General features: G+C 54.1%; 2 protein-coding genes across 2 annotated transcripts in view; both read right to left on the minus strand.

The window, feature by feature from the left end:
- The window catches only part of PADI3 (peptidyl arginine deiminase 3), a 28969-nt gene extending 24642 nt beyond the window's left edge, over positions 1-4327 (minus strand). The window contains 2 exon segments of the mRNA XM_004272577.1: positions 3796-3904; positions 4210-4327. Coding sequence (XP_004272625.1) covers positions 3796-3904; positions 4210-4327 — 227 coding nt within the window.
- Positions 4328-6142: 1815 nt separating this feature from the next.
- The window catches only part of PADI1 (peptidyl arginine deiminase 1), a 33805-nt gene continuing 23789 nt past the window's right edge, over positions 6143-16158 (minus strand). Inside the window, exons 12-16 of the mRNA XM_004272455.3 lie at positions 13636-13780; positions 12726-12819; positions 11575-11654; positions 10675-10800; positions 6143-8014 (exon numbers count right to left, since the gene is read on the minus strand). Coding sequence (XP_004272503.1) covers positions 7781-8014; positions 10675-10800; positions 11575-11654; positions 12726-12819; positions 13636-13780 — 679 coding nt within the window. The 3' untranslated portion in view covers positions 6143-7780. The remainder of the gene's footprint in view (positions 8015-10674; positions 10801-11574; positions 11655-12725; positions 12820-13635; positions 13781-16158) is intronic.

A 16158-nucleotide genomic window follows, 5' to 3' on the forward strand; every position in this document is an offset into this window, starting at 1 on the left:
CAGGTCACCCCAAGTGCGGCATGCTGCTCTAGACAGCGTCCCCAGCCCAGTCCTAGAGGCACTTGTGGCTGGGGACCTCGTCCTCTCCCAATGAGTAGGACAGTCCAAGACCCTCCCCAGCCCTGAGCCCTTCTAGCCAGCCCAAGGGCCCAACTGATCCAGTAGTACAGCCAGCCTAGGAGCTGGTGCACAGTGGGGAAAACATGATGGGATGACCAACAGTTCTGGTTTGCCAGGGACTGAGGCATTTCCTGGGGTGCAGGACATTCCATGCCAAAACCTAGAAAGTCTTGGGCAAACTGGGACAGCTGGTCACCCTCACAGCGGTCAACTTCAGATCTAGCTGTTGAAAATGCAGATTCCAGAACCATAAGTTCTGCAGTCAGAGCTCAGGAACCTGCATTTTAAACCACACTGATGCCCAGTGAAGTCTGAGGACCATGGCTAAAGATGGACTGTCTCAGAAACAGTGCACCCTGGTCCCCCGGGAGTGTGGGAGTGACTCAATGCTAGCTCACGCCCTCCTGGGAATCAAGACAGGTCAGGTCTTCCTTTAGAGTCGTGCCACCCCTTCAATGGTGAGGATGATGGTGGCGACAAGGGTGATGAAGACGGCTCTCCTAGTCATAGGACGTCAGTACTATTTCCCCCACTTTACAGATAAGAAAACTGAGGCCCAGAGATGACAGGTGACTTGCTCAAAGTCACACAGCTGGTGAGTGACAGAGCCAGGACTCACAGCCAGTTCTGTCCCCACTCCCTTGCAAACTGAAACCCACTCTCTCCCTTCAAGGGCTCAGGGCCTCCACCTCTGGGAAAACAAAATCAGACATTTCAGAGCCACGAAATTGACAGCAAAGGTCTTTGTGGCTGAAAACAGGAAAGTTGACAAGCTGACCACCAAGGTCCCCAGCAAATTGGCCCATAGGAGCCGAGGAGACCAAGGCCCCAACAGCTCAGGCTCTGGGTACCAGCTGCCCCTCCCTCTTCAGTGAGGCTCCCAGATCCCCGGCTGCACTGGCCTCACCAACAGAACACAGTTCAGGAAGTCACTGCCCCTCCTTAATTCCACGTCTTCCTGCCCCCGGAAAATGGCAGTCACACAAACACTTTTTACAAAGTTCAAGTAGTTAAGAGAGTTAAAGATGCGTCCACCTCCCAGAGCCCAGCTCTCTGCACAGGCAGGTTGGAGCTTTACAGCAAACAAAATCTGGTAGAGACAGAAGGGGAGATGCCTTGTCAAACCAGGGAGGAGGCTCAGAGGCCTCCATGAGCAGAGCTTGAAATCCGCTCTTCTACGCCAACCTCCTCAGAGTACCTATGGGGAAACTGAGGCCCAGGAAGGAGCAGAAAATTACTCAAGATGACATAGCAAAGGGTGAAAGAGCTAGGGCCAAAACTCTGGGTTCCTGGCCCCCAGTGCCCCAAGCCTTTTCCTTCTATTAGACCACCTCTGCTGAGCAAGGGGTGAGCTGTCTGCCCTTCCAGCTAGGGCAGCGGTTCTCAACCCTGGCTGCACATCCGATGCGTGGCTCAGCACACCTGTGTATTACCCTTCCTTACCCTCCTCCCTAAGAATCCCTATTCAGGGGCTTCCCTGGTGGCGCAGTGGTTGAGAGTCCGCCTGCCGATGCAGGGGACACGGGTTCGTGCCCCGGTCCGGGAAGATCCCACATGCCGCGGAGCGGCTGGGCCCGTGAGCCATGGCCGCTGAGCCTGCACGTCCGGAGCCTGTGCTCCGCAACGGGAGAGGCCACAACAGTGAGAGGCCCGTGTACCGCAATAAAAAAAGAATCTGTATTCAGGAGAGCAAAACACCCTCACCAAGTCTGGGCCATCTCCAGCTCAGTGGAAGGAAGGAAGACAGGGTTTAATCCACTAGTGATCAGAGAGCCCCAATGGTCTTGCTCATCCTGCAAGGCTCTGGTTGGTGCCCTTTCTCCAGGAAGCCTGCCCTGACTGCTCAGCCTGTGTTAATTTCTCTTTTCCCATTTCCGCCTTCTCCCAGTACGGCTCAGAGTTTGTTCCCCAGCCATCTTGCGGATGGCAGGTTTGGGGATGCTTGAGGCTGTCTAGAGACCCAGGAAGGATACTTAAAATGATGATGATGGTGGTTATAATGGTAGCAGTTACCATAATCGAATGTTCACGTGCCAGCCATCGCCTACGTGCACTACACGCACAATCTCATTCAATCGTCCCAACAGCCCTTTGAAGTGAAGGCCAAAGTGCTCGGGCTGCATCCTGGCTCTGCCTCTCCTCACTGGTTGTGTGACATGGGGCAAGTGACTTAGCCTCTCTGTGCCTCACTTTCCTCATCTCTGCAATGGGGATGAAGACAGTACCCATCTCACAGAATGGCTGTGGGCCTCAGTTAACATATGTTAGGCCTTTAGGGCAGTGACTGGCATGGAGCAGCCTCTAAGTATCATTGCTGATATTATGATGACCTTCATTCTATAGACAAAGAAAGAGCGACTTGAGAGACTAAGTGACTTTCCCAAGGTCAGACAGCTGCTAGATCGCAGAGCCAGGACTGAGCCACCACGCCCAGTGCCCTCTCTCTTGTTGGCCCACAGTCTGAGCACCAAGGATTCCTAAATCACTGTATCTCCGAGCCGGAAGGGACTTTAGAATTAGTCCAGTCCCGTTCCCCTTGCAAGACAGGAATCCTTTCCACAGCACCCCTGCAAGGCGGTCCAGCCTCTGCTAGAACTGCAGGACAGGGTTCTCAGAGGGCAGGGACCACGCCTGCTTGCTCACCATTGTGTCCCCATGCCTGGCACGCAATAGACCCCCCCCAAATACTTGAAATACTTGATGAATGTGTGAAAGAACAAACTAGGAGCTCTCCCCCATCCCCAATGTGGTCTGGTCATTGGAGGCCCGAGGGTCCCCCGTGTGAGGGTGCCAGATGCTCCACCCCCCACCCTGTGACTGTCCCACCCACAGCTCCTTTGCAAACCCCAAAGTGGCCCATCTATCCACAACACCCCGAGATACTGCTGCCTTTGCCTCTCATGGCCCAAATCCTTCCTCCATCCTCTAGGAAGGTCTGCAGGGAAGGAACCAGCCCCCCGGGCTTCCTGGGGCAGGTCAAACTAGAGACACGTCTGCCCCATGGGCATGAGGAAGCCAGAGCATGAGGCAGCCGTGGGCACACAGCCCTGGAGGAGGTGGCGGTGCCAGCCGGCACAGGCACACCTCCTCCCTCATCACCCCTCTGTGGCTGCCACCTGTTTCAGGATCAGCTGAATCCCCTTCCCACTCCTCACTGCCCACCCACCCTCAACTGGGCTTTAGCTCCTCCTACTAGCTTGGAGGGCTTGCTCCAGACTTGGTTCCCTCCCATGACCAGCTCCTCACCCCCTGTCATCTAATGCCCTGGGACCAACCCCATCTCTGCTTCTAAGTTCACTCCAATTTTTAAAGTCTTAGTCTGAGACACTGGTTCTCAGCAGGCTGTGATGTTCCCTCCAGGGCACACTTGGCAACGTCCGGAGATGTTTTTGGTTGTCATAAGTCGGTGTGTGCTACCAGCATCTAGTGAGTAGAAGCCTCTCTACCCCCATTCAGTCTCCCACACTTAACACCCGCTAGCGGGGGTTCTTTAAGAAGCCTGGCTGAGAAAGACGAGGACCCAAGCTTCCATGATTGACAGCTGTGCCAAGGCCAAGGCTCAGGAGAGGGCAGCCAAGTCAGGCCTGAGCCTTGAGGAAGCCCCACACAGCTCGCAGGGAGAGCCCAAGAGGTCAGCACCGGGGGCCTGCAAACCCCCAGGCTTCTGGCTCTTACCCATAAATGTCCACGAGGGTCTCCACGCCAGCCACACACACGGCACTGGTGGGATGCTCCAGAGACACTCGCACGATCCTCTGCAGAGACAGGCTAGCCTTGGGCTGGGCTTGGGCCACAAAACCCCTGGCATGTGGTTTAAAAGCCTTTGTTATAAAGCGGAAACTAACACACCATTGTAAAGCAATTATACTCCAATAAAAATGTTAATAAATAAATAAATAAAAGCCCTTGGCCTTTCCCTTCCAGCCCAAGATGCTAATTCATTGGCTCCAGTCCTGGAAGCCCAGCCCCTTCCCGGAGCCAAGAGCTCAGGATTGGCTGGAAGAAACCCAATATTTGCATATGAACCTGTTGCTCCTGCCCAGGCGCAGAGAGAGTTAATTTCTGACTTTAAGGGGAGCAAGTAAGTACCTCGCCGAGGCACCAGGACCCTGGGGGGTGTGCAGAGGTGCAGGGTATGGATCAGGGGACCTTCCTTGCTTTCCACACTCAGCCTCTTCACCCCTTTTTCTGCATTTTCAGAGATCATTGCTTTAGTGGGGAGTTTCTCTATCCTGATGGAGGAACTGATGAAAATGCAGATTCCCAGGCCTGGCCTCCAATTTGATAAGCAGCCTGGTGTCTGGAGTCTTTTTTTTTTTTTTTTTTTTTACAAGCACCCCTATAGCATTTTGAGGCACTTTGAGGAACACCAACTTTTTTCTTAAGAGCATGGATTTTGCAGGCAGGACTGAATTTCAGCCCTGCCTCAATTACATCCTGACTGGGTGACCAGGGGCAAGTCACTTAATTGCTCTGTGCCTCACTTTTGGCATCTGAAAAATGGTTGTTATGAGGGTTAAAGGGGAAAACGTGGGTAGAGCTCTAGTGTGGAGCTCAGTATTCTTTTATTATGGTTGTTGTTGTTATTGTTATTATTGTTAGATGCCTAAAGCCTCTGGAAGGAGTTAGTGATAAGGGTGAAAGCCCTCTCTGGCCAGGAGCTTAGAATGTCAGAGTAGGAAGGCTCACTTGTTAGGTGGGGAAACTGAGCCCAGAGGGGCATTCGGCCCCCTGAAACAGAAAGCGCGAGGGCTCTGGGGAGAGGAGTCTCAGGTCTGGACCCAGGCGCCACCAGGCACTGGCTGTGTGGCCTTGGGGGTTACGTCCCCTCTCTTGCAGCCTTGGTGTCCGCATCCGTAGAAAATGTGGCTACTCACCAGCCCTGGCAGAGATAATGGTGGGACACACCCTGTCCAGCAAGGCTCAGAAGGTGCTGAATAGAGGTTTCCTCCCTCCTCCCCGGTGACGCTGACAATCTGAGGCAGGGTGAGGACCAATATCTGCTCCCCCAGAGTCCCCGGCTAGCGCATTCACACCAATTCAAGGATCTCAGCAAGACTCTAAGACTGGTACCCCTATATCCCAGGTTCTGGTAACGATGTTCTTCTCAAGGAGAGCTGCTGGGCTGCTGGGTCCAGGGACCGCTTCACTTTTTTGGCTGTAAAACGGCTCGGGGGCTGACTCAGCTGTAGGTAAGAGTCAGAGTTCAGGAGGAAGCCTCAGGCAGGCTCCATAGCCTGTTTGTGGGCACAGCTGGGGAACAGATACAGAAGCAGGGGCATTTCTCTGGGCACTGGCCCACTGTGATGGCGACAGGATAGCCTCCAGCTCAGAGCCCTGGATCTCCCTTTGGAAGTAGACTCATGCTTTCACTTCTCTCCAGTTACTACATGCCAGCTTTTAGAAAGAGATTGGTGGTTCATTCAGACTAAAGTGTCCATGACTGATGGGCAGCAACTTTTTGCCTCTTAGTCCACAACAAATCTAAAATAAAATGAATGAGTGAGTGAGTGAGTGTCAGGGGAGCCATCTGAGGCAGCACCAAGTGTGTAGGATGAGAGGGGTGATAATTTCGGGTCCCTGAAATCAGACCACTGAGGCTGGGTAGCTTAGTAGCTTTAGAGGCAGGAATTCAAGGGCATTATATTGGCCCTGGGCACCAGTCCTGCTGGGGACTCTCCCACTCTGCCAATAGGGCCCAGCCTGCCTGCCCTCTGAGAGATGGAGGAGATAGACCAGGGAAGGGAGAGGGATGAAGAGATAGGACCAACCCTCCCCCATAGCCATCTCAGCAGGGCAGGCAGCCTCACGGCAATGGGCGTGTGCCAGCCATCCTGCTGCGTCCGCCTGCCTGCCTGGCACTGGCCCTGGGGGCTCTCCCAGCTGGGTAGGAGCTGCCCATGGCCAGTGAAAGTTGAGCCAGGGAGCTGGTAGCATTGTGGGTGGCACTGAGAGCACCTCTCCCCCCGCTTCCCTCCCCTCCTCCCCACGGCCCAACGAACAGAAGCTAAGGAGGCAGCCATTTGAAGAAATGCATGTTGACATTTTTATTAATCAGAAAGGAGGTGACCAGTCACCTGGAACATTCTCGGAGGGAACATCAGCAAACCGCCCCCCAAACAGCCCAGCGGCAATTCCAGAGCTCCCCGCACTCAATGCCACTCCCCTCCCACCCGCAGCGCCTTCCCTGGGGAACCCCAGCTGCACACCCTTGGCGGCCGAAGAGATCCCTTCTCCTCTTGGCTCAGTCTAAGGGGCATCATGGTTATGAGCAGAAAGTGCACAGGCTAGACCAGGGGCTTGCACACGGGGTTCCCCAGAACCTTCGGGAAGGGGAGGATCCTCGTACACCACCCCCGCCACCTTAAACCAGAGCAGTTCCGTTTTCATCTGTTTCACATGCTGGGTCTCCGTGGTAGCCTCTGATGGCTAAGTGTTCCACAGCTAAAAGAGTTTAAGGGCAGATGGTTCAATCTAAATCTCACCGAGAGCCAGGGAGAAAACCCAGAAGGTAGAGGCCCAGAGGCTGTGGGAGAGGAAGGCCGGCCGGTTCCCTCCTGCCCACGCTTGTCTGGGGCAGGGGCCACCTCTCGCCCTGCACCGGCCAAGCCAGCTTGCCTGTGCACGTCCCGGTGACCTCACCTGGGCCCAGGCTATTAAATTCCCGTGGCAGCTCTGCCTTGCCTTCTGTGGGAGGGGACACAGGCCTGCCACAGGGCTTTACTCACAGGTGAAACCCAAGCTACATGCAGGGTCTCTGAGTTGCTGAGAGAGACTGGGCGAGCCTTCCCTCCCACTGCCGGCAGAACGAAGGGGAATAATGAAAGACTATTAAAGGAAATTAAACCCCACCCTCAAAGATAACCTAATGACCCCCCACCCGCTTCTAACCTCTAAGCCCCCTCTCCTTGCTGCATCTGGAACAGCCAGACCCCATCACATCCAGAGTCCAAAACTTAAAGCCTGGGAGGCCTAGGGCACAGAGGCCAGGTCCCAGGTTTTATCCCCGTGCCTCAGCTCCTCTGCTGTCCTGGCCTCCTCGCCTCCTGCCCAGCCTTCCTCCGTGCACCCTCCTCGGGCCTCACCTTGGCCTCTCAGCGTTTGTGAGCCGGAAGCAGCCAGCATGCGTAATTAAAGGCTTTCCAAACAGGTAACAGGCACCCTTCTGAGGAGGGAGTCAGGTATTAAAGGGGAGTTGTTGCTTTTTCTTCTTAAAACAGTAAAGCAATTATACTCTAATAAAGATGTTTAAAAAAAAAAAGGAACAGGCCATCAGATGCTGAGTTTTCCTGCCCTTATTCGCCTACATAAATATGGCTGAGGAGTGCTAGGAGATCACAGCCTGGGGGCCCCCTGAAGGAGAAGATAGCCAGAAAAGGAAAAAGGGGGCCCAAATCCCCCTTCCTGGTCTTACAAGAGCCACCGGTGGCCTAGACCCAGGGCTCTCACCCCAGGCCCCAGGCCCTGTAGGCCACGCCAGAGGTGAGGATGTGCGGTGTCCATCCCTGTATCCTGGTACCCACGGTGACCAGCACACTTGCGGGCACACAGGGGGAAGCGTCCAAGGCTCCCCCAAGAGGATGGAGGCCAGGTGGAGGTTCCTTATCCTGGCGGAATTCCCTGGCAGGTGGGGAGAGAGGATGGCGTGTGGGGAGCAGGCTCAGGGCACCACGTGCCACCACTTGAAGGGAAACGGCTTCCGGCGCACGTTGGTGCCACAGTGGATCTCGCCACACAGCTCGTGGTAGGACAAGTAGTCATCGATGAAGGTACAGCAGAGGCCCAGAGGCTCCAAAAGGAACCGCACCTTCTCCTCCAGGCAGCAGCAGCCGTTGATTATGGGCCCGTAGGGTTTGGGGATGCCCAGGTACTTGCCTAAGACCACCATGTTCACCTGTAGAAGAGACAAGGCAAGAAAGAGACCTGGTTAGCTGGGGATGCTCTACACCTGCGGCCCCTTCTGGGTGCTGGCTCTGGCGGACCCATCCCCAGGGCCTGTGCCATCTTTGCCAGCATCTCCGGGCCACTAAGGCTGGCACTCGCTCAAGAACTAAGGTCTATGGAAGCAGAAAAGACATAGATCCGTAGTTGGAAGAGAGGATTAATAACAGGCAGGGCTGCCAGTAACATACATGGTAACTTCATATAAATAAAAGTCACCCCTTCCTCCAACACTTTCCTCCACCTATCAGAAAAGTAAATTATAATGACTTTGTTAGAACAAGATTTTACCGTTATCTGCCAAAAACTTGTACAGCAAATGTATCCATCTACAAGGTCCACGGTGTGAATGTCACAGGTGTGGTGCATTTATTTGTGCAGTACACACCAAGCTCAACCGTTCCTGGAAGCCCTGATAATTGTTACCGTTTATTGAGCATATTCTACGTGCCAGATATCGCATCCGTAAACCTCACAGCCTCCCTCCGAGGCCATAGCTTGGACCTGTTAAGTAATATAATTAAGGCCACACAGCCAGAGAACAGGGAGACTGAAATTTGACTCAGGTCTGACTCATGCCAAAACTCGTGCTCTTTCTACTCTGCCAGGGTGTAGCACTGTGGCTGCCTGGGGTGCTAAGGAGTTGGGGCAAGGGGCTGGGAGTCCTTGGGGGCACCTGGGTTTATCTCCAATGACACTTCTGCTTCCCTGGCTGGGGGACCTGGCAGGGGGCCCTAACACCACGGAAGGGAAGTCTGCCCAGTGCAGGGTATGGAGGCTTCTTAGAGGTAACTTCTGGCCCAGTGGATGGCCAGAGGAGCTGTCCTTGGTGTTCAGAGGGGACACTCTGACTCACTGGGTCATCTCAGTGTTGGGTGGGCTGCCCTTACACTCTCCACACCCCAGCCCCTCACCCTCAAGTCTGCCCCGCAGGGCCGTCCACGGCTGGGACCAACATGGAGCTGGAGGGTCCTGTGGGGGTCAGTCACGTGGCCTTGGCCCTGACCTGCTTGGTTTCCCACTAATGGGCCAGAACATGGTGGGAGTGGGGGCACACAGAGGGACAAAGGGCAGGGAGAGGAACAGAGAGCGGTATTCAGGACCATTGCCGGCCTGGCTTTGCCTCCTCCTAGACGAGGACTCAGGAGACTGGAGGTCGGTCCATTTGCTCGCTGGAGACCTCAGGCAAGTCAACCACTCTCCTCCGAGGGCCTCTTTCCCCTTCTGACAAATGAGGGTTAACTGAGTGTTCCCTAAGGGCTCTCCAGTGAGAACATGCTGGGATCCTCTAGCTGGGCCTGGTCTGAAGCTAGGAGATTCCCATGGAGGGCTGTGTGCTGGGGAGGGGCTCCCAGTAGGGGAGGGCAAGGCCACAGCCCAGGGCTGACCACGGTCATGGGCCTTCCCCCACGCTCAGTCAGAACCAGAGGCAGGTCACCCCTTAGAGCTTCACTGTCTGATACGGTAGCCATCCACCACATGTGGCTGCTGACGTTAAAATGAAAGTAAAACTTCCGTTCCTCAGTCACACTGGCCACATTTGAAGCCACATGTGGCGGCAGCCACGTCATATTGCACAGATGTAGAACATTTCCATCACCTGAGAAAGTTCTGACCGCACTACCCTAGAGCAGTGGTTCTCAACCAGGGCGATCTTGCCTCCAGGGCATTTTGCAACCATCCTACGATACACAGGACAACCCCCAGAGCAAAAGACTCTTTAGCCCCAAATATCGGTAGAACCAAGGTTGTGAAGCCCTGCCTGCGAGGTCTCTGCAGGGGCCTCACAGCGAGGGGTCAGGAGTGAATGCGACCCTGGTGGGGAAGCCAGACCCTACACACTGGCCTCCAGTCAGGACCCCAGGATTCACTGGCTGGTCCAATGACAGGGATTCGAGTAAAGGCCCCAGGCTGAAGAGGGAGGGTCTCCCATCCTAGGGAACCACCCCTCACTGCTGCCAATGCCCCGACATCCTTTCCCAAGGGGTTACTGGGCGCTATGGGCAGGGCTGTGCCAATAGCCTCGCTCAGACCCCTCCCAGGGGCCGCATTGGTGAGATCACACCTGCTCATCTGCTTGTCAGGTGCCTGAGTTAACGACAGCCAGGGTGGCAGCTGCCACCTGCCACCCCTGCCCAACTCAGGACCCTCTGGGGAGCAGACAGTGGGGTGCCAGCCCGGGGAGCAGAACAGGCAGCTGAGACCCAGAAGCGAAAGCTTGAAACATTGGAACCAAACCACGCTTCCGTTTTCCATTTTGAGGGGGGGAAAGGCCTTAGTTGTGGGGCTGCCCTGTGCACTGTAGGATGTTTAACAGCATCCGTGGCCTCCACCCACTAGATGCCAGTAGCACCCTCCTCGTGTGGCAATCAAAGTACCCGGGGCGGGGGTGGGGGGAGGAGAAATCACCCTGGTTGGGAACTACCGATGGAGATTTTCTATATCTGCCCCAAAAAGCAAACACTGGCGAGGTCCGCAGGGCCCGTCCCAGCCTCCTTGCCAGTCTGCCCCTGGATAGGGACGGTTTCTCCTCTGGACCCCCAACTGACCGCCCAGCAGGACCCCGCCAGGCACCAAGGATGGAAATGACCCGTCCTCCCTCCACGCTCTCACCATGTTGGGGAAGAAGGCTTCTGCTTGGGAGTCCTTCAGGTAAAAGAGCTGGGGGATGTCCATGATGTCCCGCTCAGTCAGGCCCAGTTCCTGCTTCAGCACCTCCCGGTTCCAGTCAATGCATCTCTGAGGGTGGGAGGAGGGGCACAGGTACCCAGGGAGCCAGGAAGTATCCAACGTTTCTGAGCACCTGCTACGTGTCGGGCCCTGTGCACCCTTTAGCTTGTTTGATCCTCATAACAGCTTTGTGCCATTGCTACCGCAGATGGGGAAACTGAGGCTCAAGTGACCTGCCCAAGGGCACAGAGCTAGGAAGTAGTGGACCTGGGGTTTGGATCCAGGCAGCTTCTGGTTGCAAAAGTGCTTGCCGTCACCACACACTGTCCCAACCAGAGCCGGGCTTATGCTTCTGCCCAGCTCAGCTGTTTAGGAGAAAAGCGTCGGGCACCACTGGGGAGAAGCATGGGGCCTCCTCCCGTCTACTGAGTAGGACTCCATGCCAGGCCTACACCAGGCACGTGGCAGGCATTAGCTCTGCCCCTTCCTGGGACCTCCTTCCACCCCATCTCCTCACCAGGTCACCCTGATTCTCACACACCCCAGCCCTCGCCCCTACAGGGCCCCATTTCCCCACCACATCTCTCCCATCTCCCCAGACTTCTTGGGGAACTCAATTCTACTTCCGCTGAAACCCATCATTTCCCCAGAATGGGGGCAAGATGTCTCCCACTGGACTGGCACGGCTGTGTCTCTTCCATCAGACTGTGGGTTTCCCAAGAGCAGGGGCCCTACCCAGCCCACAGGTCTCAGCAGCCCCCAGGAGAGTCAGAGGCCCAGGGCTGAACCCCTCGCCCCCACCCCGGCAGTTCCTGGGGCTGCTTCACCCTCCACCCCCCTCACCTGTGCATACAGGTTGTCACTCCTGAGAATTCTGTCTTCCAGTATCTCATTAATGCTTCTCTTCACCTGGTAATTTAACCCTGCAAGAGAAAGAAGACCACAGCCGGCTCAGGGAATACTGCCTGGGGCCACCTCAAGCCTGGGCTTGAAAATCCGGGCCAGGATTTTTCTCCCACCTCAGCGCCAGGGTCTGAAGCAAGGACTGAGAAAGCCAGAGACTGGAAACCCTGATGGGACCAAGCTCTGGCTGCAAGTAAGTCCTGGTGATGGATTATAAACTCCTTGGGAAGGGACGCCTGAGCTCAGAGCCTAATAATAACAGAAGAGCTACCGTTATTGAACACCCACTATGCTCTGGGCCTCCTATTATGTTTATTATTGATCTCTAAAACAATGCTAGGTCAGGTTAGTTACCACCCTGCATTCAGAGAAGAGGAAATGGAGGCACTGAGAGGTTCAGAACACATCTTTGATCTCATAGCCAGCAAGTGGCAAGACCAGGATCTGAATCCAGGTCTATCTTTGCTGAAGGCTATGCCACATCCCTTCCAATGCGCCATTCCGCAGGTGAGAACACCGCGATCCCCGGTGGGGAAGGGGGAGGTGCTCAAGGGGGCCAACCAGGCCCTTGGAGGGTCTGTCGATTCCCCAAGGAAGGTCCACAGAGGGGCCCCGACCACCCTCCTGGCTTCTCACCCCTCCCTCTCTTGAGCCCCTGGCCCTGCTGCTTCCTGCTTCTTAGCCCTGGGCAAGCCGCTTCCCCTCTCTGAGCCTCAGTTTTCTCCTCCATGAAAAGGGATAAGGAGAAGGGGGTGAACGATCTGATTGGGCAAGAGCATGAAAGTGTATGTACGGACAGGCACGTGGGAAGGCTCATGGCTTCCTGTTCCTTTCTTCCCCTGGGGTGTGGCCAGGAACAACCCAGTGTATGGAGGAGGCCACCCAGGCTTCCATCCCTGGCCCAAGAAAGGGAGAGTCCTCATCCTTTGCTCCCATATGAAGGTGTTGGGAAAATCAGTGATGGACTCTGAGCTGAGAGCTGGCAGACAAATGGCTGTAAGCAGAGCACAGCCATGTCAGGCATCAATGGTGCCCAGGGCTGGCAACGAGAGGGCACGGTCTGGCAGGGTGATGGGCTCACTGGCACTCACCGTCAAACTGGGCCGCCTCCCCGTAGCCCTCCTCCTTCTTCTCTTGGAACAGGTTGAGGCAAGCGCTGGGGCTGGCCAGGAGCAGCCGGAAGCCCTGGCACAGAGGATGGGAGAGCAGCTCAGTGGACAGGTTCTCCCCCCATGCAGGAAACCCCAAACTCAGGAGGGGCCTGAGTTCAGAGGCCAGACTGCACATGGCAACCCCCCTCAATCCCTCCCACCAGCCACAAAGGACTGTCTGCACCTGCCCGAATCCTCCAAGCGGGTTCACACCTGCAGGCCTTTGTCCATAACCTTCTCTTTTCCTGGAAGCCCTTCCCCACTTTGTACACCAGGGAACTCAACCACTGGTCACTAGGAGGCCTCCCCTCCCAGGCTGCGTGCTCCCTGCGTGCTGTACCCTCCCTGATCGCCTCTGCAAGGTGCTGAGTGGTTAACGTTGCTGGTCCAGAGCCCACCGTCTTGGTCTGAATTTTACCCTACTAGTTAATTGCCCTTCTGAGCCTCGTTTTCCTTATTTATAAAATGGGGGAAATGATAATAGTACCCACCTCATGGGGTTGCTAGAGGATTAAATGCATTAAAACACATACATCTCACAGGTGCTCAGTAAATGTTTCCAATTATTACCAGTGTCAGTCCTGGGTCTTGACTGAGAGGTCTGGATCAGAACAAACACCCAGTAAGTGTGAGAATGAGTGTATGAGAAGTGAGCGAACGAGTTCCCTTCTGGGCTCTGACCTCCTCCAGGAAGCCCCCCCGATTAACACCACCTGGCCCAGAGGGTACCCTGACTCCAAGCTCTCTATGGACCGAGGTGGTGAGCTAGTTTCAGGTGCCTTTGCCCTATCCTGACCCATCAGGATAGGGAGGGGCAGAGGTAGCTCAGGCAGGAGGAGAGGGGATGTACCTTTTGGTCGGAGGTGGGCACGAAGCTCAGGAACTCGTCCACGTGGCCCACCCAGAGCCAGTCAGAGTAGAGCTCCACGGGCGCCTGCACCTGCTGGGCCTTCAGGAAGTCGCGCACCACCTTGGCCATTCGCCGCCCACCAGACCTGGCCAGGGAGGGAAAGAGCAGGGTCACCTCGTGCGTGTTGTGTGCTGGTTCCCTGCAGGCACTTCCTGAGCCCCTCCCTGCCCTGTCAACCCTCTGAATGGATCTTCTTTGGTCCCTGCTTCCTGGCCCCAGCGCCCAGGTGCTCCCAGGAACTCGCTGTCCATCCTGAGTATCGCCCAAGAGAGTCTGTCCCTCCCTCACCTTAAAGCATCCTCCCCAAGGTCAGAAAGGTCCTGCCACCCCTTCTTGCAGAAGAGAGTCAAATGAGAGCCCTCCATCCGCCAAAGGGAACTGAAGACCCTCATCTCAATTCCTGGGACTCAGAGAGGTTGACTCTTTACCCAAGGCACCAAACTTTTTGTTCAAAACATGACTGGGAGCTGGCAAGCCACCCCACATCCTGCTTAGCCCAGTGTTACCCAAAGTGTGGGAATTGTTGCCCACTCCCCATGTCCCTCACTTTCTTCAGGTTTAACTCAAATGTCACCTCTTTCTCTATGTGGACTTTGGAAATAACAACCACCCCTCAACTCCTTTCCCAGCTTTATTCTTCTCTACAGCATTTGGTACTATCTGGCATACTTGATATCTTGTTTATTGCCTGGCAGCCCACTAGAATGTAAGCTCCAGGAGGGCTGGGATTTTTCTCTAGGTTCACTGCTGTATCCCCAGCACCTCTTATAGAAGAGCTGCTCAAAAATATTTGTGAATGATATTAAGGCTTTTGAACAGCTGTGTAAGAGTCCACAGTCTATATAACAACAAAACTAGAAGGGAGACCCAACAAGCAGTGACACAAGGCAACACTGATTTGATTCAGGGGGTGGGAATGTGGAAAATATTTTTCTTGTATTTCTGTTTATTTTAATATAATATTTTAATATTTAATATTTTAGTTTCTGTTATTTTAAGTCCCTCCTTGGGACTCTGCAGCCCTCTGCCTGGAGGCAGGGGAATGGACCAGATGACTCCAGCCTTGAGAAGCATCAGACCTGGTCTCTGAGTCACATCAAAGCTGCCACCAGGAGGCAGAATTGTTCCAAGATCGTTTTAAATGCGGGGAGCAGAGCTTGGAGAACCCAAGATAGTAGAGAACAGAGGGGGCATTTGCTGAGCACCTGCTGTGTGCCTGCCTGAGGCTCCTCACACTGGGTGTCTTATTTAATCCCCATGATAACCCTATTATGTACGTAAAAATGACAGGTCCATGTCATGATCTGAACTCTGCCGGACCAAGCTCTCTGACCTCATCCCCCCACACCCCCTCGTTCCCTCTGCTCCTGACCCACTGGCCTCCTTGCTGTTCCTCTAATGTCTCCAGCACACTCCTGCGTCAGAGCCTTTGCACTAGTTGTTTCTACTCCCTTGCACATCTTCCTCCCAATTAGCCACATCTTTAACTGTCTCATCTCCTTCAGGGAAATGTCAGCCTCTCACCAACACTTCTTTTACCTAACATACTAGATGATTTACTTATTTATTATGTTTGCTTATTGTCTGTTTCTCTCTGCTAGGATGTATGTAGGTTGTTTTGTTCACTGCTAAGGTCAGAAGCCAAGACAGGAACACAGGACAGCAGCCTGGATGTTAAATTTTAATTTGGGGTCCAAGGAGGAGATCTGAATTCTGTCTATTCCCCTAACTTGCTGTGTGGTCCTAGGCAGTAGCTGCCCCTCCCTGAGCCTCAGGGTTCCATCTGTCTACCAAGAGCTTTGTTCCTGGTTTTCAACACAATAGCCGATGGAGTGAGGCCCAGCTCTGCTAGAGACCCCCCACACGTTCCCATCCGGGGTCCTTGCTCTGAGCCTGGGATTTTCCAGAACATTTCTTTTATCCCCAGCACGGGGCCCCAAACCTGGCATACAGGAAGTCTCAATAAATAGTTATTGAATTGATAAATGAATGCATGAATTAGTGCATTCACTTCATTTATCTAAGCCTCAACTTCCTCATCTGTAAAATGGGGATAATAGTCATCTCAACCTCATAGGGCTGTTGTAAGAATTAATGGAGGTAACCTGGGTAAAGCACCATGTTCATGGCATGTAGGTGATCAATAACTTTTATCCATTGAGTTCCAACCTACTTCAAGGCACATCCACTGCCAGGGGTCCAGCTAAATAATACCCAAGCATTCGGAAGTTGGTTAATGTGAATCCTTTATCCCCAGTAACGGCTATTATATAGCTAGGACAGGGATTTTTTTATAAGCCCATTTCACTGAGGAGGACACTGAGGGATGACGTATAAAATAATTTGCCCATTTAATAATGTATCTTTGTCACCTGATGTATCCCTAGTACCTTCATCAGTGCCTGGCACATGGTAGGCATGCAATAAATATTTCTAAATGAATTAATCAAGCACCTACTATGT

Source organism: Orcinus orca, chromosome 1, assembly GCF_937001465.1.
Source record: "Orcinus orca chromosome 1, mOrcOrc1.1, whole genome shotgun sequence".
NCBI lineage: Eukaryota > Metazoa > Chordata > Mammalia > Artiodactyla > Delphinidae > Orcinus > Orcinus orca.